This window comes from Paramacrobiotus metropolitanus, unplaced genomic scaffold (assembly GCF_019649055.1).
Source record: "Paramacrobiotus metropolitanus isolate TYO unplaced genomic scaffold, Prichtersi_v1.0 Parri_scaffold0000025, whole genome shotgun sequence".
Lineage (NCBI taxonomy): Eukaryota > Metazoa > Tardigrada > Eutardigrada > Parachela > Macrobiotidae > Paramacrobiotus > Paramacrobiotus metropolitanus.
Genome location: NW_026570245.1, coordinates 34,739 through 62,248, shown reverse-complemented (window position 1 = coordinate 62,248; position 27,510 = coordinate 34,739). Strand labels below are relative to the sequence as shown.

Sequence of the window (27,510 nt, the reverse complement as noted above, 5' to 3'; positions counted from 1 at the left end):
TTCTGCTAACGGTGACCTTTATACAGACTCATTCAGACTAACAGTGCAACAACATCTAGGACAAGAAGATATGCCAGAGAACACTTCCCAAGACCAGATATTCCAGAGCTGCTAGCTATGCAAGATGACATTAATTCATTCACAAGGAGTTCTTCTCCCTCAAGCACTCAGAAGCGATTTCTGATCCAAAATATGAAAGATGACAGAACACGCCTTCAACTTAAAAACACTCATAGACAAACCATGAGACAACATTTTATTGATTGTTTTATGAGAGATCAAAGTACACTTAACACTTTACTAATTGGCTGATACTTTCTGGCCACTTCCTTCCGTTGCAAACCACATCAAAGTATAACTGTCCATACAAAATGTACTTCAACCAGTCGTACTCGTGACACGCTCCTTCTTTGGACCGTGACGTCCTCGGCACGAACGTCCACAGGATCCATCCGAACATCCATTGCTGACGAAACTTAAGACAGCTGACTTACAGCCACGAGAACCGTTGGCTACATGGAGGCCCCGGGTAAAACTCCTGGCGTAATACAGCTGACAGGTGGTGGCACGTGGTCAGGTCAGGAACATAATACGATGTTGAAATTTGAAATAAGATTAGGACAGGAAATGTCCATTGATGGCACCACAGTTAACATCAGGAAAGGTCACGAAAAATAACGTCAGGTAGTACCACAACAGGTAGCGGTACAGACTCAGACCATCCATAGGTGTAAAAGCGATAGCAATAACTGATGAGAGAACTTCCGCGGCACACATGATATGCCGCAGCGCATTCACAAAATACCAGGCGCCGACAGCCAACCTGATATCTCTCCCAAAACATATACGCACTTCAACATGGGCGCTAATGACCACCCCGTTTCCATACTACGGGCGCTCTCGACCAACCCGTTAACCAAATCCAATCCCACTTCGCAATCAGCATCAGCTGTCACTCCGTATCCACATCATGCTGTCCACTCCGCATCCACACTGCATCTACTGCAAAGATCACGCGCACCTTCTTAGGCTTTGGTGAATTCCGCTTTGGCAAAAGTTAGTGTGTCCGCAGACGCTGGACCAATCTGCGCTGAATTATTCGACAAAAACATCCCTTATCGGTCCATTCACGGTCAGAACAGCACGCTTCAGTAGCGGATAAAGCTGCATAATTGTGTTGCATCCAGTATATTTACTGCACGTGGCATGTCGCGATTTATCCAGTTCATTATCGACGAACGCATCTCACATTGAACAGCAGGGCTCTTTACTTATGCTGTCCTCGCTGCAGGTCATTGATCTGCTGGCTCATTCTCATCTGCGGTGACTGCAAAAACATTCCACCCAACCTTGGCGCTTCGGGCCGCACAAGGCGCTCATACGAAAAATCGATCGATATAGCCGTGCATGCAAAACTAGGGAAACGGAAACCAATAAAACTGCAGTCCTGCAACTCAAAGAAAACAGACAAAGAAAAACAGAAATGTACACTGTATTGAACATGAATACATGCGACAACACAACACATGGTGCAAACCAAACGAAGATGCAATTTTCACTTTGAAAAAAAACGCAAAATGAAACAGAAGAAAATGCCATCTTAACCAAAATGTGGTTGATGTAACTTGAAACCAACATTTAACCAAGCATAATGCGCCCGCGTTAAAACCAAGGAAACAGAAAGGTTTATTAATGCAACATGAGTAATCGAACTTTAGTCACATGCCGGCAACTTGGTGGTTCAGTGCGTTACGCTTCAATGCGTAACGTCTGAGTCAGTGCAGACATCTGACAACATACGAGCGCATTGCACCGCATTTACTGCTGCCGCTGTAATATATTCGCACAAGCCTGTTTTTTTATTTTGTGCGTCCTACACGCAGTTTTGGATGCATGGAACATACAGACAGTTCCGCGTGTTTGGAAAAGTGAGAAATAGACCACTGTATTATAGTCAGTTACACAAATCATTAAAAGGTTAGTCGTACAATTGCGCTGTCTGTGAATTTTAATTTCTAACCATAGATTTATACAGATCACAAATTTTGACATTTTTATTTGTTTTTAGGTGAATAAATTCTAGTTCTATTGACAATAATCACCGATTAAATAAATACAAGTAATTGTTCCACTTTGCTTGGCAAATTGCAAATTTTAGGAGCCTTCCAATATACAATTTGTTGAAAGCAGGTATACAATAAACTATGACTAAAGTAACCGACTATTAGGGCTTCCCCCATGGCCAGTTAAAAACGATTGGATAACTAAACAGGAACTTACTTGTACCTTAGTTTCAGTGAAAGTAACGGTATTTTACCACAGTTTTTCAAAAATTTGTAGCAACATTCTGAATTAGCTGATGTTTAGACTGCAAAATCATTACTGACAGATAAAAATTTATAGACAACAGGCGGCAAAATAAATCATTAATTTAACACTATCAACTCTCTAAATTCCTCACAAAAATCTCATTTCTTACATCATCATCATACACAATTTTGTTTGTATATTTTGAAAATGCACCATTTACAGACCAGGGCCCTGACTGTCCATGGCTAAAATGAATAATACAACTTTATTCACTCAAAGAAAAATTTTATTTTCAACACACAGCTATAACTAATATACTCCATACTGTCCGCCTGTTGCCTTACTGTCATAGTTTTTATTTTTAAAGGCTTTGAACTAACACGCAAAAAATTGATCGACGATCATTAATTATTATTATTCTTTAGTTTTACACCTGCGCTACTTTGTATACCGTACTTTCTCATTACATTTCGGACTTATTGCCACGTTAGTTTTTTTATCGATGTATCATGTTTACCGACAACCGACAAGTACTGTTGTTTTCTTTTAATGTCTTTAAGCCTCTCAACAAACCTATCAACAGTATCTGGTCTGTCTTCGATAACTGCTGCTTTCAGTTCAGGTGGCATGTGCTCAAAATCACGCGTACTTTTTTCCTGCTCTGTTGCAAGAGGGTTTGTTATGCGAAGGTAATCGAGAATCTCGAAAACGTAACCCAGAGGATTTTGTAATGGATTATTAGAAAAGCTTAGTGATTGCAGATCAAGGTCGTACGCACTTTTGCCAAACACTTTAAGAAACTCTTTCTCAGTTTCATCCCAGTCTGGTAGCTTAGTTTTATTCGTAATAAACCATTTTAAAGCGTCTTTGTTTAACCGCATCGGAAACATTTCTTTCAACTTTTCATTATCCCATTCGAAATATTCACCAAAAAGTTTGAATTTTATCAGAAAATCTGCCGCCGATTCTGAGTCTTGCCCAGAAAATGACGGCAAATCTGCAAGGTTAACCTTCCGGTCGACTTTGGCAGGATTTAATTTATTTAAAGCATCAGCTAATTTGTTTACTGCAGCTGCATCCATTTTGTTCTGTACAACTGCACCAACAAATTTTCTCTCCTCAAACAACTCTAGGTTTGCAGTAACCGGCAAAATATCGTTATCCTGAGAATTAAGAAACTCGTTGTTATTCCCAGTAACCGTACTATTCAGATCATTGGTTGTAACCTTGCTCGCGCCTGTAACCGGCTCTTTACTGGTAATCGGCTTCACTTTGTTACTTCTACTTTTATGGCTTTTTCGCTTTTATCAACAAGCTCCCTTTCACTCACATGTGTTAACGGTAAGGTGCTTCTTGTAGCAGGCATAGCTTATTGCTATTATTAGCCATTGTAATTCAAGGTTAACAGTTACAATTATCATTAGAATTATTACTTAAAGCAGAGCTAAATTATCATTACAACTGGTACGAGTATATTGGCATTGCCGTGCATGTTAATAAATCACATGTACAGAGTACACAACAAAAGGTATGTACCCGTTGTACCGGTATTTATGTACCAACAACAGCTACGAGATTGCGCCGCGCGTGTACATGTGCACAAGCCAGGATGAACACGGCAGTACAGACTTACACAGTGAACAGAAATACAGAGGAAACTCAGCTTTTTTTTTGCTCAACAAAAGTTATCACTTACATAAGCAAGTGCCGGTAACTGACACTGTTTACTATAAAGTTGATGCATTAAACAAAACGCTGCCCAACAATGCTGAAACGTGTACTTGCATGCTGTTAACTACATCAGGTTACCGGCAAATAATATTGCCGGTCACGCCCAATAAAATACCGGCCGCGAACGTTACGAAAGCAACAACGAGGCCACAAGAGTTTCATCACATCTACGGTACAAGCCGATAAACAACAGCTGACAAACGCATGGTATGTCGGCGGGTTACACAGACTAGCACAGCTATTGTAGTTAAACGAAAGTTATGATTAGCATAATAATTACTGTTCGTTGACCTTGTACCTCTTTCTATCTCAATGGGTATATCGTTCCCACACTTCCGTCTGGGTTAAAAACTTCGACTCTTTGTACACATGGGACATAAGAACAAATGTTACCTACGTAATGCACCAACTGCTGTATCCCATTACTTTTAACGCTGACTTCTATCTTACTGAATCGTAACCCGGTATCAAGAACGAAAGTTAACCGATACCATTCACGCTGGTGTTCCATTAAAAGTCACGTAGTAACCACATTCCATGCAATATCGTGCAAAACGGAACAATTTTTTTAACGCAGGGAGAAATGACTCATCGCAACAAAATTAAACAGCATGCTTCACTAGACACGGCTATCGATCTGCCACTTACAAAATCCGTGTGGTTCTTCAACCGCGAATTCACCCGCGTCACCCGGTTGGCACCGTGCTCGCCGGCATCCAGCTGCATCCAATCCGCAAGAACAAACACAAAGGTATCCCACTGTAGACCGGTAACAGGCAGGCGATCCGGGTTCACAGGTAAAATCGCACAGGTGAAATCGGACAGGTAACAATGACTATTGCATTTAGTCGACTCGATAAACCACACAACCGCGCGTAAAAACACATAGAATGACTTTCACCACCAAATGCCTCCATGTCAGATAGGGTAAAGCTACTGATGGTTTATGGTGGTGAATGACCTTACTAAACAGCTAACTCAGGCACGACGCTAACCCAATCGTTCTGCTAACGGTGACCTTTATACAGACTCATTCAGACTAACAGTGCAACAACATCTAGGACAAGAAGATATGCCAGAGAACACTTCCCAAGACCAGATATTCCAGAGCTGCTAGCTATGCAAGATGACATTAATTCATTCACAAGGAGTTCTTCTCCTCAAGCACTCAGAAGCGATTTCTGATCCAAAATATGAAAGATGACAGAACACGCCTTCAACTTAAAACACTCATAGACAAACCATGAGACAACATTTTATTGATTGTTTTATGAGAGATCAAAGTACACTTAACACTTTACTAATTGGCTGATACTTTCTGGCCACTTCCTTCCGTTGCAAACCACATCAAAGTATAACTGTCCATACAAAATGTACTTCAACCAGTCGTACTCGTGACACTGACTACCCACAGATTGCTCACCATTCACCAACCATTCGGTTTTCTACAAATTTTGCTGCTCGACGATCTTGATGAAGTTACTAAGTATTATATCCATTGGCCGACAGCTTGCGTATCAGCCCGGTTTTTGGTTTTTTGCTATCTTTTTTCTTTGGTTGTACAAATATACGTGTTTCGTGTTTCTTAGACCATAGGTTCTCTTAAGTTTCTTAGATTGCTATACTTTCGTAGCTTTCGTAGTAGTTTTCTTACGTTTTTCTTATGTTTCCTATGCTTTTCGGTTTTTTTTTTAATTTAATGTTATTGTTAGGCTTCTTATGTTTTCTTATGCTTTCTTATTTTTTCCATGCTCTTCTTGTGTTTCCTTAAGCCGCCAGAAATTCAGAATATCACCAAGATTCAGGATTCAGAATACCATCAATTCAGAATGTTCAGCAACTAGTCGTCCAGCAACATGGACGACTAGTTGTTAAACACTGGACATGTACATGTCGATCATCGAGTTGTCGTTTCAACAGATTGCCGGGTAAACATTTTGTCATTCAGCTAGACAGCGGTAAGAAAATTGTCATAAATGTCACTAACAGCAGACAGATAGCGAAATTAATCAATCCACTACAATACACAGCAGCCGAACCGGCTACTGCTGTAATAATTGTATCACCACAATACACAAGAGCCACATTGTCAACAGCCGCGCAGAAAGGCAGAACTTCCTAGCTAAACAAACCGAAGTGCAGCTCGCATCCTGTTGCGGGAATTGCGTGCTGTCAACGTAAGCTCGGTAACGACAACGGACGCGTCGCAGCAACACCTGACAGACCAAACACCGGGGCCGATGAATTAAATATATCGGCTAATTAATTAATTAATTTGCGGAAAACGTTGCTCGAGACGCGAGATGGAGCTACGACGAACGGATCGGGGGACAGCGGTACAGTTTGCTTTGCGATGCGCCTAAGGGATTCCAGGGTTCGCGTTAACGGAGTAAATAATTCAGCGTTTTGTATAAGGCGGTTTGCAAACATGATGCCGCTCTTCCCAATGAACCAATTCAGTATTAGGTAATGTGGTCCGCAAACACACCATCTTTCTTTTATTTTGTTTCCAACATTGTGCGAACCGAAGACGCAATCGGTCGAAAATATACAACTTAGGACTTTCGATGTTTGCAACCGCTTTATACAGAATGTTGAACTATTTTGTAACTTAAGGTCAACGAACGTAACTTAATTCAATTAATTAATTTACTATCTACCCGCAACAATTGTTACGCGGTTGTCAGCATTAATACTTGTTAAACTACTCGTATGGTCGTTTAAGTGAAACACTATGGTAAGTGAATGAGCGATGGTCGTTTAAGTGAAACACCCGAAATAACATTTTCGACCGATTTTCTTACGGATTTTTTCCTCTTCCGATTACACAGGATGTACCCTTTACAGAGTACTTGAAATTTTTAAAAATGCTTGAACCGTTTTCTTTCAAATGAGACGTAAAGAAATCAGTGACGAAAGCGCTTTAGCCACGCCACGAGTGCCACTGCACTATGCTCAAATATTTGCAGTAACCGCCATCCATGGGTGGCAGTCCCATCGCGGTGTAAGATGTCTATTTAGATCAAAACTATTAGTTTTGGTCTAAATAGACCAAATACAGTTTGAAGACACCAACTTCAAACAAACGAAGAAAAAAATTCAACTGAACTTAAATTTGCTTAAACTGAATTAACAGCCCCCCATGGATGGCGGTGATTGCAAATATTTGAGCGTAGTGCAGTGGCACTCGTGGCGCGGCTAAAGCGCTGTCGTCACTGATTTCTTTACGTCTCATTTGTAAAGAAAACGGTTCAAGCATTTTTAAAATTTTCAAGTCCTCTGTAAAGGGTACATCCTGTGTAATTGGAAGAGGAAAAAATCCGTAAGAAAATCGGTTTGTGGAAAATGTTATTTCGGGTGTTTCACTTAAACGATCATCGCCCATTCACTTGCCATAGGTGGCCAACCGAACGACCGTACGGGTAGTGTTTCACTTAAACGACCATACGAGTAGCCTTTTCCGTAAAATGTACGCTTACAATACAGACCTTCTTCTTTAGCTTGCACGTACTGATAACAGGTAAGCAGCACTCGTACAACCTGCAGGTAAGCAGGCTAAAACTGTATTACAGCCTGGTGCAGCTAAAACCACATGTACCGTCAATGCCGCCCGCACAGCCTTAAAAGCAGCGCTCTACATAGAACACTGTCAAGCCACAACGTAAACCACCAGCTGGCTTACATCAGAAGTGCAAGGGACTGGTTCGGCTAGACTTTTTTCCCCCTATATATGTACGTTATGTATTATGTATAGCACAATTATGCACGACCATCAGTACCTGTACTGCGTACAGACGCACCGTACTTGTACGACCTATCCGCAAACACATTTTTTTCTACGTTTTTCTTCTTTCGGCTGACCTTTGTTTTCGGCAGCAGCAACTGAGCAATGTGCATCTGGCAAAAAAACAATAAAAACTGCTCGTAGCATAATAATTCTAATTCCCCGTAACAACAGCTTTAGCACTGAAACTTGTAAAAACAAACATTACGAGCATCAGACTTTAGTAGAACGATTATTTCAAAAGCGCGAAGCAGTATGCCATAGACACCAGACGGCGACGTAGTTGAAAGGATCTGTCGTTGGTGATTGCTGGCGCTGACTGAGCAGTTACCCGGCTAATTCTCAGCGTGCCATGCCGGGAGGAAGTAGTCTTCCGCCGCCAGGCCCCGCGCAAACTCACTGCCATTGCGCGGCCAGTCCTTGAAATAGACGACCTCCTGCGCGTCGCTCAGGTACGCCGCCCACCATCCATAACTGCCCACACTCAGCACCAGCACATCCATAAAGGTCATGACGGCCAGGTCCACGGTGGCCGGCTTCCCGGCGACGAAAACGACGTTGGGTTCGCGGAAGAGCCGACGGCAGTATTCCAGGTCGTTGCTGAGGACGAAGAAGACGGCGTGCGGGTAGCGGCGTTGCATGCGCAGCGCCATGCGCAGTAGGTACTCCTCCGTGGCGGCCACGTGGCCGTGCGCGGCGAACCCGGCGTTGTTGACGATGTCGCCGCGGCGCACGTGGATCCCCACGCGCACCGGCTGCTGGTTGTGACTACCGCGACTCAGGGTGCCACGAAGGCGCAGGCTCTGCAGACCCTCCAGAATGGCGTTGATGGCTTGCCGTTGAATGGCTTCCTTTAAGGTCAACAGCGCGCGGATCTCGGGGGCGACACCGTGGAAATACTTCCAGGATTGCCCGTACCCGGATAACGCCGCGGCGTCGTGGGGAAAGCGCGAACTGATGTTGTGGAAGACGGGAGTGAACTTTCCCGGACCCAAGTCGCCTAAACAAACAGCGTCATAAGTCGTAAGGAAAATGGCCCGATACATAGCGTCAAAAATGAGACGCATACGCTAAAACTTTGGCTTTCGCGCACTCCGTATTACTTCTTTGTATTACTTTATATCGTTCTAAAGCTAAATGAATTGTGTACGCTGTTCTGAAAACCGTTTGTGCGCGCAACATCCGATTGCTGAGATATGGCGTATTAAAATGGGCGAAAAGTTTGAATGCATTGTTGTGTACCAAAAGTCTGGTTATAACCGATCTTCTTGAAACTTTGCTATAATAGGCGCATGGTCATAAGTCGAAAGTGAACTAATTTCACGTTCATAGCATTTTCCCATAAATTTAAAATGAATTAAAATTTTTGAAATTCATTTTAAAATCGGAAAAAATTGCTATGGATCTGATATTGGTTCACTTTCGACTTTATAGTCATGTTACTTTTACAGCAAAGTTTTAAGAAGATCTATATCCACGCTTACCCAGAGTCTGCGCTGCCAGCGAATTGTTCGGGAAGAGGACGGACGGGTCCATGTAGTCGATATCCATTCCTTCGAACAGGACCATCCGCAGGTCGTGGCTAATCCGCACCGGAATGCGGTGGTTGTGGTGCGCACAGCCCACCAGCGTGGCCGTCTGGAACAAGAAATTGCCCAGTCCCGCGTCCAGGATCGGCCGGAAATTGTACGTCAGGAATCGGGCCAGAGATGCACCGCTGGGCGTGCTGTTGGAGACCGTCGGGAACGCCTGGCGCCGCTGCTGACGGTATTGCTGTGCCGCGGCGATCCGACCAGACATACGCAGCAGTAAGCCGCAACGCAGCCGGTCCATGTCCGCGTCCGGCTCTTGGGCGGTGGCTTCGGTGGACGCACAATTCTACAATGAAAGGTGACACGTTTTTTTATAAGTTCTATACTGGGACGTTGATCGCGTTGCCGACATTGTCACCCTATGGATTCGCGCACCGGCCGCCGGAGACACGATACTCTTAAGCTTTGCAAAAATCGTCTGCTGAATAGTTACTGGTACTTCGTTTTGGCTCATGTTTCGGTCATTTCAAGTATACGTTTTTATACTTTGTATTATTTGTTGTATATACATTTTAAAGTGACCCGAAATATGAGACAAAACGAAGTAAGGTTTCTAGACAAGGTTATATATGCGAGAGTACTAAGGAATACCAAGTTTTGTAATGTGGAACGCATCCGAAATGTGGTTAAGGCAGAACTAGCACAATGGCTTATTCAAAGTGGTTACCGGATTCATGTCCTTCCAGGGTGGCGCTGATCGCCTATAGCTGAAATGACGCGCGAACTGGCTGAATGTCGGTAGAGTCGGGGCTAATGCGAAAAAGCCAACGGAGAGAATAATTATTAGAACAACGATCATGATGCGCTGCGCTGTCCAGCTCGTCATCCTGGTGGGCTGGACACCGTATGGAGGATCAGGATGTGGCATTCATGGACAGGACACTCTCCTGCCGGTGCTGGACAAACGGCTATCCCAGAGTATCTCAAAGTATCTGGCTCATTGTAAGCCAACGCCAATTAACACCGTGCACACTGTTCATCCCATCGATTCATATCCCGCTGGCTGGGGCGACGACTGGCCGCGCAGCTAAAACTGACCTCTTAATACCAGACGGATGCGTGACGGATTGTCCTTCTCCCGGGAATCTCAGCAGGATCTTCGTTGTTTGACAGCGCATCATCACTCTTTCGGCATCTTTTCTACAGTAAATAAATATTAGGCAACCGTATAAACCGACGGTTTAGCGACCGAAAACAAAATACAGAAAAGACTGTTTTACGAGTGTGCTGTGTGTAGCAATTGTGTTTGGTTGTTGCCATGAGAATCACGCAATAAAGCTTGGCAAGATCTATAAAATCTGTATACTGTAGTTTAATTAATGTCGGAGCGTAGCGGAGGTCTTCTATGTTCAAAACCAGTGCTTTTTGTTGATTTCTATCCGCTAAGAAAGGGTGTTACGGAAGGTCGTTACGATAGTATGGCTGGCTGGTTTTGTTGCTGAGTTAAAACTGATAAATAGGTCAATTATTAAGCGTGCCACTGGTAGAACGTTACAAATCAATTATCTCTCGCATAACCAAAAAGCTACTACGCTCCGGGTCGGCCAGTGCACGACAATATGCATTTTTCCATAGTTTTTATTTTAAGTACAGTATCATTATTATATACTTATAGCGGATGTCCGGTGCCGTAGCAACAGTCAAATTGTTGTATTTTTCCGCACAGTAGAAAAGTGTTGTCAGACAGTCGACTTGTCCATTTAGCACAGCTACCGCGACATTAACAGTGCTGTACACATTCACTCATTTCAGTGTATTCGATTCAAGCAAGTGCATAAATCTAGCAACTGAATCAGGCAAGACTGCAAATTAACTATTCGACCGGAGCGTAGCGAAGGTTCTGTGTATTTAAGAGTCCAGACTAAGCTTTCGTTGATTTCTGTCCGTTACGGAAGGTCGTTAGGAAAGTGTTGCTGGCTGTTTTTGTTGCTAACTAGAAATTAATAATTATATGTCAAGTGTTAATGGTAGGACGTGCTAATGGTAGGACGTTAAAAATTATTTATCACTCGCATAAAGGTGCTGCGCTCCGGTCTGTCAATGCACGACAACGTGCATGTTTCCCAGTACTTAGTGATTATCACGACTTCGGAGGACGGAAACTGTAGTTGTTCTGTGTACAGATACTGCAAGCTAGCACAACGTGCAACGCGCAGCGCCTGTCAGCCTGCGCAAATTTAACAAATAAAAAAAGCAACTTAGATGTTTCCGTGGGTTAAAAAGGTACATAGCCGTAACCTTTCAGTCTTTCACTTAAGGAAAATTAAACTACGTAAATCGCACGAGGAAAGCGATAGAAAATTCACAGATGTTCCAGCCACACAAAAAAACGGAAAAAACGTGAAAGTTTTTACAAAAGTTATTAAGATGATACTGGACCACGGGTCCCAGAAAAAAAACAATGCAATCAGAGCTTGCAATACTTTAAATACGAATACTGAACGCTTTTTTTCATACTTTTGACACTTTAACTTTTTTATATGCTGACGTCTATTCGACTATCTGTAGGTGTGACGAGATATCATGTACATCTACGTTTTTCTTCCATTTTTTTTTCGGGACCTCCGGACTTACCGGAGCATCTGGTCAATAAGTTTACTGAGTCTAATTGAAGTGCAGCCAGACTTTTCCATAGAGCGTGGCCTTAGCAGAATAATAATAATAATAATTATAACTGGCCGTACATGCTTTTCGTCTTTAAATAAGGTGTCGAGCCGGAAAGAAGTCCGCTAAAGGTCAGAAACAAACTGTCCAGTACGCCTTGTGGTCGTAGATCGTCAGTTTGTACAACGCAGTACAAGCCTGTCGACAGATCGAGAATTCGTAAATACAGTAAATAACTTTCGAAACTGACGGGGTGACGCTTAATTCCGTACTACGGCGCCACGCCACCCGGTTTAGCCACGTAACACGAGAAGATATAGCGCTAGTTTACCGTCAGCTCCGAATCGGTCCGGTTTTCGACCGGTCCGCGGTTCGGCTTGTAATCGGTTCGGTTTTCAGTCGGTTTGAACCGGTTGGTCCCCTTTCTTTGGTTTATTTTTCCCCACCCTCTTTTTCTATGAACATGAATGAACATGCATGATACAGACAATAAAAACTAACAGAAGAAAGCCCAGCACTTATGGAAAATGACACCCCGACAAATTGGGCACAGCAGCAGCTTGCTTGAACATTTTGCACAGCAAACTAAATGACCGCATGGTCTGAACATGATTTCCGAATCATTTTCTTAGCAGACTTTACAGCGTAATTTCTCTTTGGGGTCTTCAGAAGTTGTAGGTTCTTGAGCTTTTCGTGTTAATCCACAACATGTTGTTTCGGCTTCTTGGCGTTTTTTACGAACATCGTTGATGAATGCTGAGCCCTTTGTTTGTACAAGATACGGACATTTCGGGTAAGTCCAAGCGTGCTCTTCCCACGGAACATCATCTTTGTCCCAAGCATGAAGTGCACCACCACAGTGAAAGCAGCGAACACAGTCATCTCGGCCTTCATAATAGAAGCCGGCTGCAGCCATATCTCTGGGTTGCTGGTGCTTGTTAGCAGGCCATTCAGCGTAAGTAGCAAAGCGTGTCTTGTAGTCTTTCATTGCCGGTGAGTGCGGAATGTGTTTTCTTGATCCGGATTCCTCCATAGCCCTAACACAGTCTGGACGTGCTAAACGGTGTCGGTAGTATGGTTTATACCGTGAGTTCACCCAGTCACCCATAATATAGCCACAGTATGCGCAGTGGATTTCGTCATGCTGCCCTTGATAAAAGAACCCTTGGCTTGCCAGTTCTTTAGGGGCAAGGGACTGATCCGGCCAGTTTTCAAAACTCCCGAAGCGATTGCTCATCTGTGTCATATCCATTTTGGCTACCAACTGAACTGCCGCACTGAAATGCTAGCGTTTATATAGTATCTATCAGTCGTGTCAACTCAAGGCAAAACACCTAGCACAGTGTGCTCGCCAGCTATTGGTTCATCACCGTGTAGCCCAACCCCTAGTTATACTGCAAGATTATCGTATGGGTCGGATTCGTCGTCTCCACGTACAGCATTACTTGGAGTATTAGACTTGGACTATTGGTCACTGTCTTGTGTCTTTGTGGTAGAGGTTTAGCCTGGAACTAATGTTGTGGTATGTTGTACTACTGTTGTACTAATGTTGTACTAGCCAACTGTGTTATGTTGTAGTGGGTGGCGATTTGTATTAAACTACGTTAAACACAGTGTGTGGTGCCATGTATTAAACTATGCTGTCTAGCTTGTTTATAAGCACGAAGAAGCTCTGTCTAGCTTAATCATTAAATCAAGTTTTTAGTCTATCTGCACTGGTATAATTGTAACAAGGATAGGTCCGGCTGTATAGGTTAAGATACTATTACATTTTGTGCCCATTCATTAAGTAAAAGAATGTCACGATTAGCTCCGGTTAGCTTCCATGAATACGGAACTACCGTATTGTTTTATGAGATGAGTGGCATCGTTCTTTGAATATTAAATGCTTTTAATCCGGGTTCAACGTGTTTGTAGTCGGGAGTTTATTGTATATCAAATTATACACTAGCGGTCTATGGGTCAATAAAACAAACCCTTTTATCAACAGAGGTTTCATTAGTATCCGGGTTAATAAGACAGCTAGTGACGTAACACAGTGGTCCGAGCGAAGCGAGGACCACGCGCGCCCTCTCGGTGTGTGCGCGTGAAGCCGAAGCCCAATTTCAAGTCTGTGTAATAGATGGCTGTTGTATCAGTACGCTCGTATTAGTTTAAGCCCGCCCACATGGGTTCTCTCTGATATTAGCGCGTTTCAGTCACTCATTGTTTTAGGAACGGTTTTTATTGGTGGATTCCAAACTGAAGTACGTCCACGTAGGTTTCTCTCTGATATTAGCGCGTTTCAGTCACTCATTGTTTTAGGAACGATTTTTACTGGTTGATTGGAAACTGAAGTACGCCCACGTAGGTTTCTCTCTGATATTAGCACGTTCCAGTTACTTTCGGTAATACAAGTAACGTTGGTATTGTTCAGTGAAACGTTACGGTTGGTTACTAGTCTAAACGTCAATTTTTAGTCTGGTCAACGGAGTTCAGTTAACGGGTTGCGTAGTACAAGTAACTAAAACAATAGTTCATACGTTATGTTAACTTTTAAGAGTTGAAACCTACACTTTTTTTGAGTATAAAACCTCAGCGACCAAGCAAATTTTTTCATTCCAAAGTTTTTTTTAATCCAATCCACCTACCTTGGAATACCTGCCAGGATCTCCCTTATATTTTTAGTTAGTTCAGTTTATCTTTTGCTCCATGGCTCCCTTCAAGTATCTTGCGGATTATCAGGAGTGGTGCCGCCAGCAGTGTGGTAAGTCTTATCCCCTTTCATAAATTTTTTATAAATTTATTTTTTTATTATCGAAATTATTTAATAGTATTTTTCTAAGAGAAAACTATTTGTAGCTATAATCAAAGGGTTGAAAACCAAGTGGGACGATATTTCGGAGCAAGAGCAACGGGAGTGTGCCCAGTATAATATCGGTACGTTTTCGTTTATATTTGTTAAAAGGGTTAAACTTAAACAATGAAAATTTAATTTATTAGATCTGTGTGCAAGTGTCAAGAAGTTTGTCGGAAGCTGTACATGGAGTAAGCCGGGAAAGGAGGTAGACCGTTTGCTACATGCGGTCAACCGGTTGGAGGTATATTGACTTTTTATTTTATTTCACAAAAATAATGCTACATCCGTATAATATGTTTAGTGGTCGGTTGCCTTTTGAGTTGTGACATTGTTCCCGATCCGCGTCGTACCAACTTACAACTGGATACGGTTCCCATCATAATGGCAGGCAGTGTGGGCGTGACCGAAAGAAGAAGGAGAAGCTCAAAGCCAAGTCTTCATCATCAGTGAAGCCATCCACTTCAAAGCCAAGCCGAAGAAGAAGCAAAACCAAGCCAAGCGGGTAATCCAATCACCGACACCCTCTCCACCGTCAAGCCGTTCTCCAACCCCGGACTTTGGCGGTTACGATTTTACCCGGCAGCGGGAGCCCACCCCCCAACCATCACCACCTGTCTTCTCTGAGCCACCTCAACCTACTCCACCATTGCCGGCGGCTGTCATCACTGAGCCACCTCAACCTACTCCACCATTGCCGGCGGCTGTCATCACTGAGCCTACTCAACCATTCCCAGTATCTGTCACAGCTGACCAGCCGACTACTCTGCATATGGAGTTTCCCGTTAGCCAGCACCGCATTGTTTCCTCGGGTACTATTACATTCCAGGCAACGTTCGCTGACGGTACGACCATTGAAGACACCCTGCCTGTCCCTTCGACTATTCCTACTCCACCGTCTCCACACTTCAAGGCGCCATTGCCAGTGAAAAAGTGCATCCTCGTTCCGCAGAAGTTTACGTTCCCGAACACTCAAACCGTGATTACCGTGAAAGACGATCCACTTGGCAGTGCCGAAAATCCTATCATCATTGAAGACAAAGAAGAGCCGCCCGTCATTACTTTGGATGACTCTGACAGTTCGGATGAAGGTATGAAAACGCTTTGCTTTGAGTCGGATAATGGGGGTGAAGCGGTCGTTTGGACGGAGGCCAGGATACCGACATGGAGGACAATGATGAAGACGGCGGTAATGAAATGGACGACGGATTCTTGGGAGACATCGATGATGATGAATTCGAGCCGCCGTTTGCGTCTACTCAGTATTCATTGGACAACAGTGCGATGGAGGACACAGTTGGTATGACCGAAGTGGAGGGCTGGTTGAACGCATTTGGTTATTACTTAGACTGATGAATTGTTTTCTCTTCTTCATGTTGTTACCTTAGCTAAACCATTTTGCTAATGATGGCTTTTATGTAACTTGCGGTTGATGGGTGCAATGTTGTTAAGAAAATGTTAACAATAACAATATGTCTAACAATAACTTCTTGATGTGAACTCTGAATGAAATCTGTTGTCGGTCTATTAAACTGTGTTTAAAAAATAGTTATACTGGTTCAATGATTTGTCGCAGAAACAAAAAAACACTTTATAAAGATGTGTACCATAGGTCCATTATAAAGCGCCCTCGAGGCGCGCGCGCAAAGCCAAAGCCGCGGCCGAGCGCAGCAGGCTTCACGCGCACAGAGAGCGTATTCTCGCTTCGCTCGGACCACTGTGTTACGTCACTAGCTGTCTTATTAACCCGGATACTAATGAAACCTCTGTTGATAAAAGGGTTTTGTTTTATTGACCCATAGACCGCTAGTGTATAATTTGATATACTAGTAACCAACCGTAACGTTTCACTGAACAATACCAACGTTGCTTGTATTACCGAAAGTAACTGGAACGTGCTAATATCAGAGAGAAACCTCCGTGGGCGTACTTCAGTTTCCAATCAACCAGTAAAAATCGTTCCTAAAACAATGAGTGACTGAAACGCGCTAATATCAGAGAGAAACCTACGTGGACGTACTTCAGTTTGGAATCCACCAATAAAAACCGTTCCTAAAACAATGAGTGACTGAAACGCGCTAATATCAGAGAGAACCCATGTGGGCGGGCTTAAACTAATACGAGCGTACTGATACAACAGCCATCTATTACACAGACTTGAAATTGGGCTTCGGCTTCACGCGCACACACCGAGAGGGCGCGTATTCTCGCTTCGCTCGGACCACTGTGTTACGTCACTAGCTGTCTTATTAACCCGGATACTAATGAAACCTCTGTTGATAAAAGGGTTTTGTTTTATTGACCCATAGACCGCTAGTGTATAATTTGATATACAATAAACTCCCGACTACAAACACGTTGAACCCGGATTAAAAGCATTTAATATTCAAAGAACGATGCCACTCATCTCATAAAACAATACGGTAGTTCCGTATTCATGGAAGCTAACCGGAGCTAATCGTGACATTCTTTTACTTAATGAATGGGCACAAAATGTAATAGTATCTTAACCTATACAGCCGGACCTATCCTTGTTACAATTATACCAGTGCAGATAGACTAAAAACTTGATTTAATGATTAAGCTAGACAGAGCTTCTTCGTGCTTATAAACAAGCTAGACAGCATAGTTTAATACATGGCACCACACACTGTGTTTAACGTAGTTTAATACAAATCGCCACCCACTACAACATAACACAGTTGGCTAGTACAACATTAGTACAACAGTAGTACAACATACCACAACATTAGTTCCAGGCTAAACCTCTACCACAAAGACACAAGACAGTGACCAATGGTTCAAGTCCGAGATTCCTAACAAACAAAACAATTTTTAAAAACAAGAAATATTAGAAATTAGGCAAATTGCGAGTTAATTATAGCGGCGACGGCGGGGGTCTGATTCGTTCGGCGAATTGGTGGAGCGCTTTCGCGTAGTCGGCTGGCTGTAAATTTCCTCCGGATAATGGTCCCTGAGTGAGTTAGCGATGCGGTTAATTTGGTCAAGGATAAAAGGTTGGGAAAGAAGGCTATTGATTCTTTCAACGGCGGTCTGGTCCTCTGGTGAATAGTCTTGTACTGGCGTTGATGCGCGCGGAGTCGTTGAATGGAACGGTGTTGGCGGGCGGCGGCGGCGTTGCGGTGCATTTACAAAGCGTGATCGGCATGGATTGCGAGTCGGTGTAGTAAAAGCATCAGACGTGGAAGGCACTGTGGGTGACGGTGGAGTTGAAGAGCGGCGGCGTCCACCTCGTGGCGCATCCAACAGACGTGAGCGGTATGGACTACTGGGAGAAGATGGTGACGTCAAGCGAATCAAATTGAAGGGCTGTGTGCGAATCGGTGAAGGCATTCGATCCCGGGCAACGCGGGCAACATTCCAACGAGAGGTATGTGCTGGCTGCGTAAGGTAATGGCTCAAAGTTGACATGTCAGGAGAAGCAGGACTGTACTCCACCATCTGGGTCGGTTCCGGAGTGCGAGAACGTTGTGGCAGGGAAAATGCTAGCTCTTGCTCATGGTCGTCAGGCAACGGAGAGTAGACGCTGCCGTAAGCGGCAGTATAGACGCCGCCGTCGTTGATTGGAGTGTGGATGTGGTGGGTGTTGTCTGCAGAATAGTCGTTGGCTGGAGTGTAGAAGCCAGTAGGTGGTGGTGGACTTGGCGGTGCGGGAGGCTGCGAGGCGGTTAAGGGTTCTCACCAATGAACGGTACGGTGCCGGTCACGCCAAACTGGTAGACTGAATTGTAGGCGGCGCAAGGACCATACGGACCAACCAAAGAAATAAGACGGGCGTCATGGAAAAACTGAATGTCTCCTGTAAATGGTATAAAACTATACTATATAAAGAATCCGGCCAATATATTTTTGCTAACAAAATATATCACTCCTTTGAAGGCGGGGCAAAAAACTAAACCAAATCTATCGTGGAACTTACCAAAATCATATTAGCCAGATGGATAGCATGCACCCAGGCATCAGGAAGATTATCCATGGCGCTTATGTTTGGACGTCGGGCCAGCATATCACGGCGTATACGGTTAGCAATTTCTGTTTAATTTAATTTTGTTGTAATAATAGACAAAAAAAATAATTTGAAAATTGTCTTACCGAATGCTCTATTGGAGATGGCAGCCAGCTCTGCAGTCGTTGGCGTATGAGTGAGCACATAAAAAAACTGATCGATCTCCAGACAAGCGTTAGCAAACGGACAACGAGGATCAACCAAGTTGTATGGTCGATACACGCCATCGGAGGAAGTGGATGATGCGTAGGACAATGAGGATGAAGAAGATCCGGTAGATGCTACTGAATCTGCTCGGGAAGACATTATGCAAAGGTCACTCGTTAACTTAAGCTTACTAACAGAACAGTATACAGCGCTGTTATAAGGTAATACAAAAAGATCCAAGAAGCGTCCAAAAACTGCTGCTCAAGCAACTGATGGATTAACTGTGGCTGCAGTTGGTTTATATCAGCGAAAATTTCGTTTCCAGATTTTTCACTGTACATGTCCTTTTGTTTCCTTACAGTCGGTCTGGTTAAGGCTCTTTCTCCTTCGTAAGACTAAACCTAACTTTTCCCGTACATACGTGTAAGGAAAAAGTTTTAACCAACAAGGCACGAAGCATACGGTTGAGTTTCTTAGTACAAATGTTAAGAGAAAAGACAAGTTTCTGTGGAATTTTCGGTATGTGTTGAAGTAAAGGAAAGTTGAGAGGAGACCTATGACAAGAGGTTGGATGACAAGTAATAAACAGTAATCCGTCTCGCGACCCGGATAAGAGCCATTATGTTCTTGTTTTTCTAGGTCAAGCGACAATTTGATTTACCCTGCATCCGTATCACAGATCCTGAATAAGTCGCGTCAGCGACCTGGTTTCTATTGTTTGAGAATTTTGGTATAATGGCTGTCGTGCTCCTGTTCATTTGCCCTGTTGCCTAGCTAATATTCCGGATTCGTCGCGACACTGACAAGGATTGCATTGTTTTAGTACCGACATAATCCTATTTATCTGGGTTACACGCTCTTTTTGATTTGGTCTGGTACCTTGATATCTGCGACCCGGATTCCGTCGCGACTTCCATTGTTTAAGAAACGGTTTTTCCGGAGTCTTACAATGGTTCTCCCCTCGTCCCTTCTTACCGAATGGGTCAAAAGGAATTTTCCTTGGTAGCTCCACGTATCATACAGCCCAACCCACATCGTTAGAGAACCAGTGTCCACCAGACCAAAAACTCTCTGCTTCGGACCACATCAGTCTGGTCAAGGGTAGTGGGAGTTTACAAATCACCTGCAGCCAATGGCTGCGCACCAGAAAAAATGTCGAGTTCCAACTCAGAGGATATAAGTCGATTTCTCTAACACAAAATCAAATCATTCGGACAGTTTTCTTTTACGCACCACTGCAACTGGATCTTCAGCATCCCCATGGCTATTCCTGATTTTCCTGACGAGTTTCCCTGCTTGAAGAGTACACTGGTAAGTTCAAACAGTACCTACTAATAACTTATTACTAATAACTTGTAACTAATAACTTTCAAATTTAATATTCTGACATTAGTAAGGGTGACCTTTCATAATTTGTATTGAGGCTTTTTATAACACGGTTATTACTCTATTGCCTAAAGAAAACCTCGGCTTCTTCTAGAGATCGCAAATGAATTGTTTTCGGATTGGTTGGCTCTCAACCACTGCCGCAGAATCCGGCGTTATTCCGGCTACTACAACTTAGCCTATGCTTTGTGGATTGACCTTGCTTACTACATCCGCCATTATGATGCTCTCGTCTTGTTTCTCCATGTCGCTGAATTTCTGGTAAGCAGCCACTGTAAATTTTATTCTTCACCTGAATTTACATTTCTTAATTCTACTTTGATTTTGGTTTACGATTTTTTGCTAATTTCAAAATTTTCTATGTAGAAGCAACTTCACGATTTCTACTATCGGCTCGTTGTTCCCACTCCGGATTTGCCTGACGAATTTCCACTACTTGCACAGTACATTGGTGAGACACTGAATTTTCCAATTTTTTTTAAGATTTTTGTGTTTGTCTGTTCCAACACTTACAAAATGCTTAACATTTTAGAGCGAGCCAACAATTTGATCTCGGACTGGGCTTCACGCACTGAGTTTGACCAGATCCACACCTACTACACGTACTACTCGCAGGCGAAGAATATGTGGTTCGATCTTCAGCGTTACACTCGCAATGCTGGCGTCCTTCTCGTGTTTCTTCGTCTACTGATTTTATGGTAAGAACCCTCGCCGTTGATGTATTTTTCTGTGCAAAATTCAATTTATATTCATTACTTGATTTTTGTAGAAGCGACTGCACGACTTTTACTACGAACGCGTTGCTGGCGCCCCGGACAACTCGCTTGACTCGGGTTTCTTTGAGGGCGATCCGTCGGATGAAGCTGAAAGCGACCTGGGTGACGAAAACGAAGAAGAAGGTGAACACGTTCTCGCAGACGACACGTTGGAGAGTGAGCCGGCGACTGAAGCTGAAGAAGGAGAAATCGACGCGATTCCGGAGACCGAAGCCGAAGAGGAATTGGACGACACTCTCCTGGTAGGAGACATTGACTTGGACGAGTACCTGAACGGCACTGAGCCTGTGGACACTGTCGAAGGCGGCAACAAACGGAAGCATTCGGACGACGACGACGACAACGACACCGAGGAACCGCCTGCCAAGAAGCAAGAGACTGAGATGAACACGCAAAACTAAAATGTCGTAGTGTTTTTCTTTTATGGCTTTGTCTTTACATACAATACATACCATGGGATAATGGCAGTACAGTTTTCATACCTCTTATTTGATACCGCATACCGTGGGATAATGGTTACAGTAATAGTGGAATTACAATGTTGTGGTGTAGACTGTTTTTGATGGAGATTGTTGTTGTTGCTGTGGAAATAATACAACGTGGTTCTTTTTCGTTAGTTTTTCACGTTAAAACATGTCGAAAGAAAGGCCGAGCGGTTACTTACCGGCGCTGCTAGCGCCGGTAAGTATCCACTCGCGCCCACTGGAACGCCCAAAGGTGTGGCTTAAACAGTGTTAACCAATTACATCGTATTACAGAAAACATCAGACCAATAAGCACACGCTACAGTAATTCAGCTCGTGTATAAAAGCCGCGCGGCACGAGACTTTTCTTCATTTTAATCTTTCCCGTCTGGCAAAAATGACTTATCAGTTGACTGCTTCTGATCATGCGGCTATTGCGGCCATTCTCAGTGAGCCGTGGATGGATGTCGATGATGAGCAGCAGCAGCAGCAGCAGCAGCAAGTTAATGATGCGTACCAGTTAACCGTTGAAGATCAAGCAGCCTTTGATCACATGATTGCTAATCCCAATGAGTTCAATGAACACGATGAACAGACTCTAGCAACGGCTTTGCTGCACCTGGATCAGGTTGATCAGTTGAGCCCCGGATCTTTAGCTGCCGCTCTTGCTCTTGCGCAACTGGACGACTGGCAGTATGAAGATCCTCCAGTGCCGCAAGCTGGTGGAAATGTGGTCCGAGATGAATCGCTGCCCGATTTCTCAAGTCTGTTTCAATTGGTCAAAGAGTCGGAACGCGTTTTCAAAACCTTCAACAGCACTGAACAGAAATACCGTGTCCAGATAGCCTCGCTACCGCGAATTTTTGCAAAGGAAGAAACCATGCTCATCATGCCGGAAATCCTGCGCGTCATAATGGATTTGTGCTTTAAAGAATTTGCCCCGACGGACCGTGTTGTTGTGGCTCTCAAATCGGATGGGCTTGAAAGAGCGTTCTATTTAACCATGCGAAAGCTCTCTGACTTTAGCATACCCGCTTTTATGCATCGTATTGAGCTTCTGAACTCCGGCCAGAAGCTGGTGATTGACGATTCTTTCACCATACGGATCTGGCGTTCTATCATGCCGGCTGGTGGATCCTGGTTCCTCAGGCATCAGCATGTTAAGCATGACAGAAATCGTTTCAAGAAATCCATTGTAAGCGTCCGTGTAGAAAATAACCTGTGCTTGCCTGCCGCGTTGTTCCTGGGGAAATTTCGCCTGACGCATGACCTTGAAGTTCCGCAGCATAAGAATAAATGGAACAATTATATTCGCGCTAACCGCACTCGCAGCTTGGAAGCGGAGGCCATCAAGATAATGAATAACTGCGATCTGCAACCTGGCCATTACTGCGACCTTGATGCCCTAGGTGTGCTACAGGAAAATGAATTTCCCGAGTTTCAAATTAAAGTTATATCGGCCAATCAAGGCGACATGATTATTGCACGGGTACCCGAACGTAAAACCCATGATATGCAGGAGATTTTTTTGTTGCTGGACAATGAGCATTTTGACCTGGTCACAACCGCGACAGGCTTTTACTGCTCACCCTACTTCTGCAATGATTGCGATCGACCGTATCATCATAAAGAACGTCATCGTTGCGAGGGGAAATGTAGGTCGTGCTACCGCAACAAGAGCGACTGTCTCGTGGACAATCCAATCTCCTGCACTGAATGCAGCCGTCGGTTCCACAACCAACAGTGTTACGATATCCATAAGAAGAAAAGAAAAAATGGAAAGAATTATTGCGAGCAAATGTTCATCTGCCAGACATGCGGTGTTTTTGTGAACCTATCCATTCGTGGCAAAACGTAACACACCAGTGCGGGGAAATTTATTGCAACACGTGCAATGGTTTTTTTCTCCAAGCTACGCATTTGTGCTACATAAAGCCGCTCAAGGCACCGCCACCATGGCAGAAAGAAGAAATGAAATACATTTTCTTCGATTACGAAACCTACAACGATCCAGTGAATGGTCACGTGCCCACATGCATCGTTGCGCAATATGCTGATGGTTCGGAAGTACGTTTTCCGGAAGATGGTCAGCCGATGAATGCGGAAGTTGATGAGGCATTTGGGCGCTGGCTGTTTCAAGAAAAGCATCGGGGATTCACTATCATAGCACACAATTTTCGAGGCTATGATGGACATTTTGTTCTGAAGTACATGTTGGACAATGGTTTGAAAGGAGTGGAGGTCATCAAGCGTGGGACGCAGTTGTTGGAATTGCGGTACCGCAAACTGGGGATCCGGTCACGTGATACCCTTAACTTTCTGGCTTTGAAGTTGAGTCAGTTACCAAAAGCGGTTGGCCTGGAAATCGAAGTGCAGAAAGGCGACTTCCCACATCGATTTAATAAGCCTGAAAACTGGGATAAAACTGATTTGCCCTGGCCCGAGCCGGAACAGTATATGATTGATGGAATGCGAAGAAAGCAAAAAGAAGAATTTCTTAAGTGGCACGCTGAAGCTAAAGCGGCCGCCAATGGGGTGTTCAATTTTCGCGAGCAGATGATGACATATTGCTCGAACGATGTTACGGTTTTGCGTGTGTGTGCGTTAAAGTTTATCAGCGATTACCAAGCTCTGACGTCGCTGAATCCAATGGAAAGTATGACCATGCCTTCGGCCTGCTACCGGTACTGGAGAATGTTTCACCTTCCCGAGAACAAAGTTGCCGCGTTATCCAGTCACGGACCGCACCGAAACCGACGGACTAGTATTCAAGCCACGCAATGGCTGGAATGGGAGAACATGAGCGCAAACGGCCGTATACGCCATGGTCGGAACGGTAAAGAAGTTAAAATTGGGCGATACTTTGTAGACGGTTTTGACAAGGAGACACAAACCGTTTACGAGTATAACGGCTGCGTCTTCCATGGACATCCTTTCTGTACTGAAGAAAACGATGTTGTACCATACTCCAAGAAGAAAATGCGCGAAGTTTACGAAGAGTTCCAGGAACGCGAACGCTTCCTTGAAAGTCAGGGTAGTCAGGGTACGAATGCCAGTCGTTTGTATTACCAAGTGAAAGATGACGAAGAAATTAGGCACTATGACGTTGTTAGCTTGTACCCATTCGTAAACAAGACCAAGGCATACCCGGTTGGCCATCCTGAAGTAATCGTGTCCAATTTCAAGGATGCCAAAGATTATTTTGGACTGGTCTACTGCAAGGTAGCGGCTCCGGATCAATGCCTGTATCCAGTCTTACCAGCCACGATAAACGGCAAGCTCATGTTTGTTCTGTGCAAAAAATGCGCGATGGAAAAAGCGGCGAGCCGCTGTGCGCATACAGACGATGATCGCTGTTTCGAAGGGGTTTGGGCGACACCGGAACTACATCATGCGATAGATGTGGGGTATCGTGTTGTGGAAATGTATGAAGTGTGGCACTGGACGCAGTCTGACACCAAGCTCTTTGCGGCATACATGGACAAGTTTTTAAAAGTGAAAATGGAAGCCAGTGGTTGGCCTGCGTGGTGCGATACCGATGAAAAGAAAGCCAAGTTTATTCAGACGGTTAAAGAACGCGAAGGCATTTCCTTGGATCCTGATGCTATGGTTTTCGATGCTGGAAAGAAGAGCACAACCAAGATTGTGGTGAACAGTCTATGGGGTAAAACCGGTCAAAGTTGCGATATGAACTCAACGGAGTTTGTCTACGACCCCAAACGGTATTCTGATCTGTGTCGTTCAAAAGCTATTGAAATACATGATGTCTATGGCGTAAGCCCAACGTGTCTGATGGTAACACACTCGAAAGTGGATGACTACAATGAAGGCAGCAACGGTACGAATGTTGTCATTGCCGCTTTCACCACCAGCCATGCGCGACTTATACTATTATCCCTCATGGAAAAGTTGGGCGAGCGCCTGCTGTACTACGACACGGATTCCGTAATATTTATCCACCGGCCTGGCGACTGGCTTCCTGATACCGGCAGTATTCTTGGGGACTGGGATAACCAGCTAGAAGCTGGCGAGAATCACATCGTTAAATTTGTCTCCTGTGGTCCAAAAGTGTACAGCTACGAAACCGATACGGGGCGCATTGAGTTGAAAGTGAAAGGTATGATGCAGAACGGATTTACGGAAGATATTTTGGATTGGGACTCGGTCACGAAGGAGCTGACGCGGACTGGAAAAGCCTTGGATTTTAACCAGCTGAAGCGGTTACTGGATGGTGTGGATGGGCATGTTCAGGTTGTATATCCAGAATACATCAAACGAAATGGAAAAACCCAAGAAATTAATACTGTTCAGTTAGCTAAGAAATTGAAGCTTGTTTACGACAAGCGCATCATGTTGGATGATTTTACAACGCTGCCTTTTGGCACGCGATAGAAAAAAGAGGGTGGGGAAAAAATCAATAAAAGAAAGGGGAAAACCTAATCTGTTTGCGTCGCTTCGTCGCTCACCATCACATCAAGCACCTCTTTTGTAATTTTTCTTGATTCTTCCAACTGCGTACGATTAGCAGACTTGATAAAATAGGAAACGATTTCTAAAGTATTGAAAACTACCAGCAGCATGGTGACCAGTACTGCAAAGAATACTGATGCTGCTTTTTTAGCTAACGGCTTAACCATTTCTTATAAGGTCGCGTATAAATGTTGCGTCACGGACTACAGTCCTTAGTCGGAAGAACTTGTTGATGAATTTACATACAAATTTATCATTCACCCCTTTATGCTTAGTGAGAGCAGACATGACGTCTTTATACGAAAACCCGTAGCAACGTAATAAAACGAAAAACATACAATATTGACCACATACAGTACTATCGGTGTTCTGTCGCTCAGTATTCGACATTATAACAAAGTCATTGTCTATCCATTTTTCAATGTCATCTGAGTAGTCGCCGGGATTTTTTCCGTACGAATCAAAAACCTCTATCGTACCGGGTTTTGTACAATAAAATGCTACCCAGTGTTCACCCGCCGCACCTGACGGTTGAGTGTTAGATATGTATGCACCTGGAAATTCTTTTACTGGCAGCGTATCACTGGCAAATACTCCGACAAAAATGTCGCGAACGTTAGGATCTTGTTTCAGCGCTGAATCTATTTGTAGGCTGTTCATGGCGCAAAGTCGAAAAGTACTTGGCGATTGTTGTTAATTTCGATAATGTTATCGAAGACCATCATAGCTATGCAAACTATACCTTCAGGTAGCGGTTTTGCAAATTTAACATTGATGTTTAAATTACCTTGCCTTATCAGTGACAAGGCTCCTCTGCCCGTGTGGCCGCGAGTGAAGTCAAACCCAAAAATATTGAAACCACCCTTGTTAAATACGGACCTGTCAAACGGTAGTTCACCATGACCTTCATGCAGCCGCTCTAGAGTATCTAACAACCCTTCATAACCCTCAATTGACGCACCGTTCTGGAAATCTAAGTTGTACCCCCGTGTAGGAAAAAGCTGTCCATCAATTTCAGCACTTAAGTTAGATACGTTGAAATGATGAAAATTGAACGGAGTTGACTTAAAATCGCCAACGAATGAGCGATTGGGTGACATTGCAAAGAACATTACCTTGGGTAACTGTCCAATAACAATATTCGCCCAGGATAGTTGCTGCTGGCCTGATTGCATTGTGGTTTGTCTTAAAGCAACCCGTTCGATGTGATATTTTGCATTAGTTGTGACTAGTTGCTTTGTCATGGCTGCTAAAAAGTCTGGAGAAGGTTCATACTTTCGAACTTTCAGCTTGGGGTTTCGAATAGCAAAAGCCTTCGGAGCCGCTAGATCATTATCAGTAAGAAAACAAAGATTAGCCCTGTTTCGTATTAGTTTAATGCTC

General features: G+C 43.8%; 2 protein-coding genes and 1 long non-coding RNA gene across 4 annotated transcripts; 1 reads left to right on the top strand and 2 right to left on the bottom strand.

Moving 5' to 3' along the window:
* Positions 1–4,936, bottom strand: LOC129587555 (uncharacterized). The gene is made up of 2 exons (XR_008690378.1): positions 4,690–4,936; positions 1–1,447 (listed from the first exon to the last, which is right to left on the bottom strand). It is a non-coding gene; the product is annotated as an uncharacterized LOC129587555 (long non-coding RNA).
* Positions 4,937–7,923: 2,987 nt separating this feature from the next.
* Positions 7,924–12,163, bottom strand: LOC129587582 (galactoside alpha-(1,2)-fucosyltransferase 1-like). 2 transcript variants are annotated; one of them, XM_055481388.1, is made up of 4 exons: positions 12,102–12,163; positions 10,085–10,557; positions 9,310–9,703; positions 7,924–8,825 (listed from the first exon to the last, which is right to left on the bottom strand). In XM_055481388.1, exons 2-4 carry the CDS (start codon positions 10,283–10,285, stop codon positions 8,161–8,163), a joined length of 1,260 nt encoding a protein of 419 aa, XP_055337363.1. In that variant the 5' UTR covers positions 10,286–10,557; positions 12,102–12,163; the 3' UTR covers positions 7,924–8,160. The 2 variants fall into 2 exon arrangements, with proteins under 2 accessions (XP_055337363.1, XP_055337362.1); XM_055481387.1 differs by lacking the exon at positions 12,102–12,163 and having other exon boundaries at positions 10,085–10,924.
* Positions 12,164–20,291: 8,128 nt separating this feature from the next.
* On the top strand, positions 20,292–21,594 carry LOC129587398 (uncharacterized). Its single transcript, XM_055481136.1, has 2 exons — positions 20,292–20,342; positions 21,187–21,594. Exons 1-2 carry the CDS (start codon positions 20,292–20,294, stop codon positions 21,592–21,594), a joined length of 459 nt encoding a protein of 152 aa, XP_055337111.1.
* Positions 21,595–27,510: the final 5,916 nt, after the last annotated feature.

What these genes read in the sequence shown, in the direction of transcription:
- LOC129587582 (XM_055481388.1), bottom strand. Translation starts at nt 10,285, where the DNA reads ATGCCACATCCTGATCCTCCATACGGTGTCCAGCCCACCAGGATGACG. An exon ending in CCTGGAAGGACATGAATCCG is followed by an intron (nt 9,704 to 10,084) that starts GTAACCACTTTG and finishes CTTTCATTGTAG; the next exon opens with AATTGTGCGTCCACCGAAGC. An exon ending in GCTGGCAGCGCAGACTCTGG is followed by an intron (nt 8,826 to 9,309) that starts GTAAGCGTGGAT and finishes CTGTTTGTTTAG; the next exon opens with GCGACTTGGGTCCGGGAAAG.
- LOC129587398 (XM_055481136.1), top strand. Translation starts at nt 20,292, where the DNA reads ATGGCTATTCCTGATTTTCCTGACGAGTTTCCCTGCTTGAAGAGTACA. An exon ending in CCTGCTTGAAGAGTACACTG is followed by an intron (nt 20,343 to 21,186) that starts GTAAGTTCAAAC and finishes TGATTTTTGTAG; the next exon opens with AAGCGACTGCACGACTTTTA.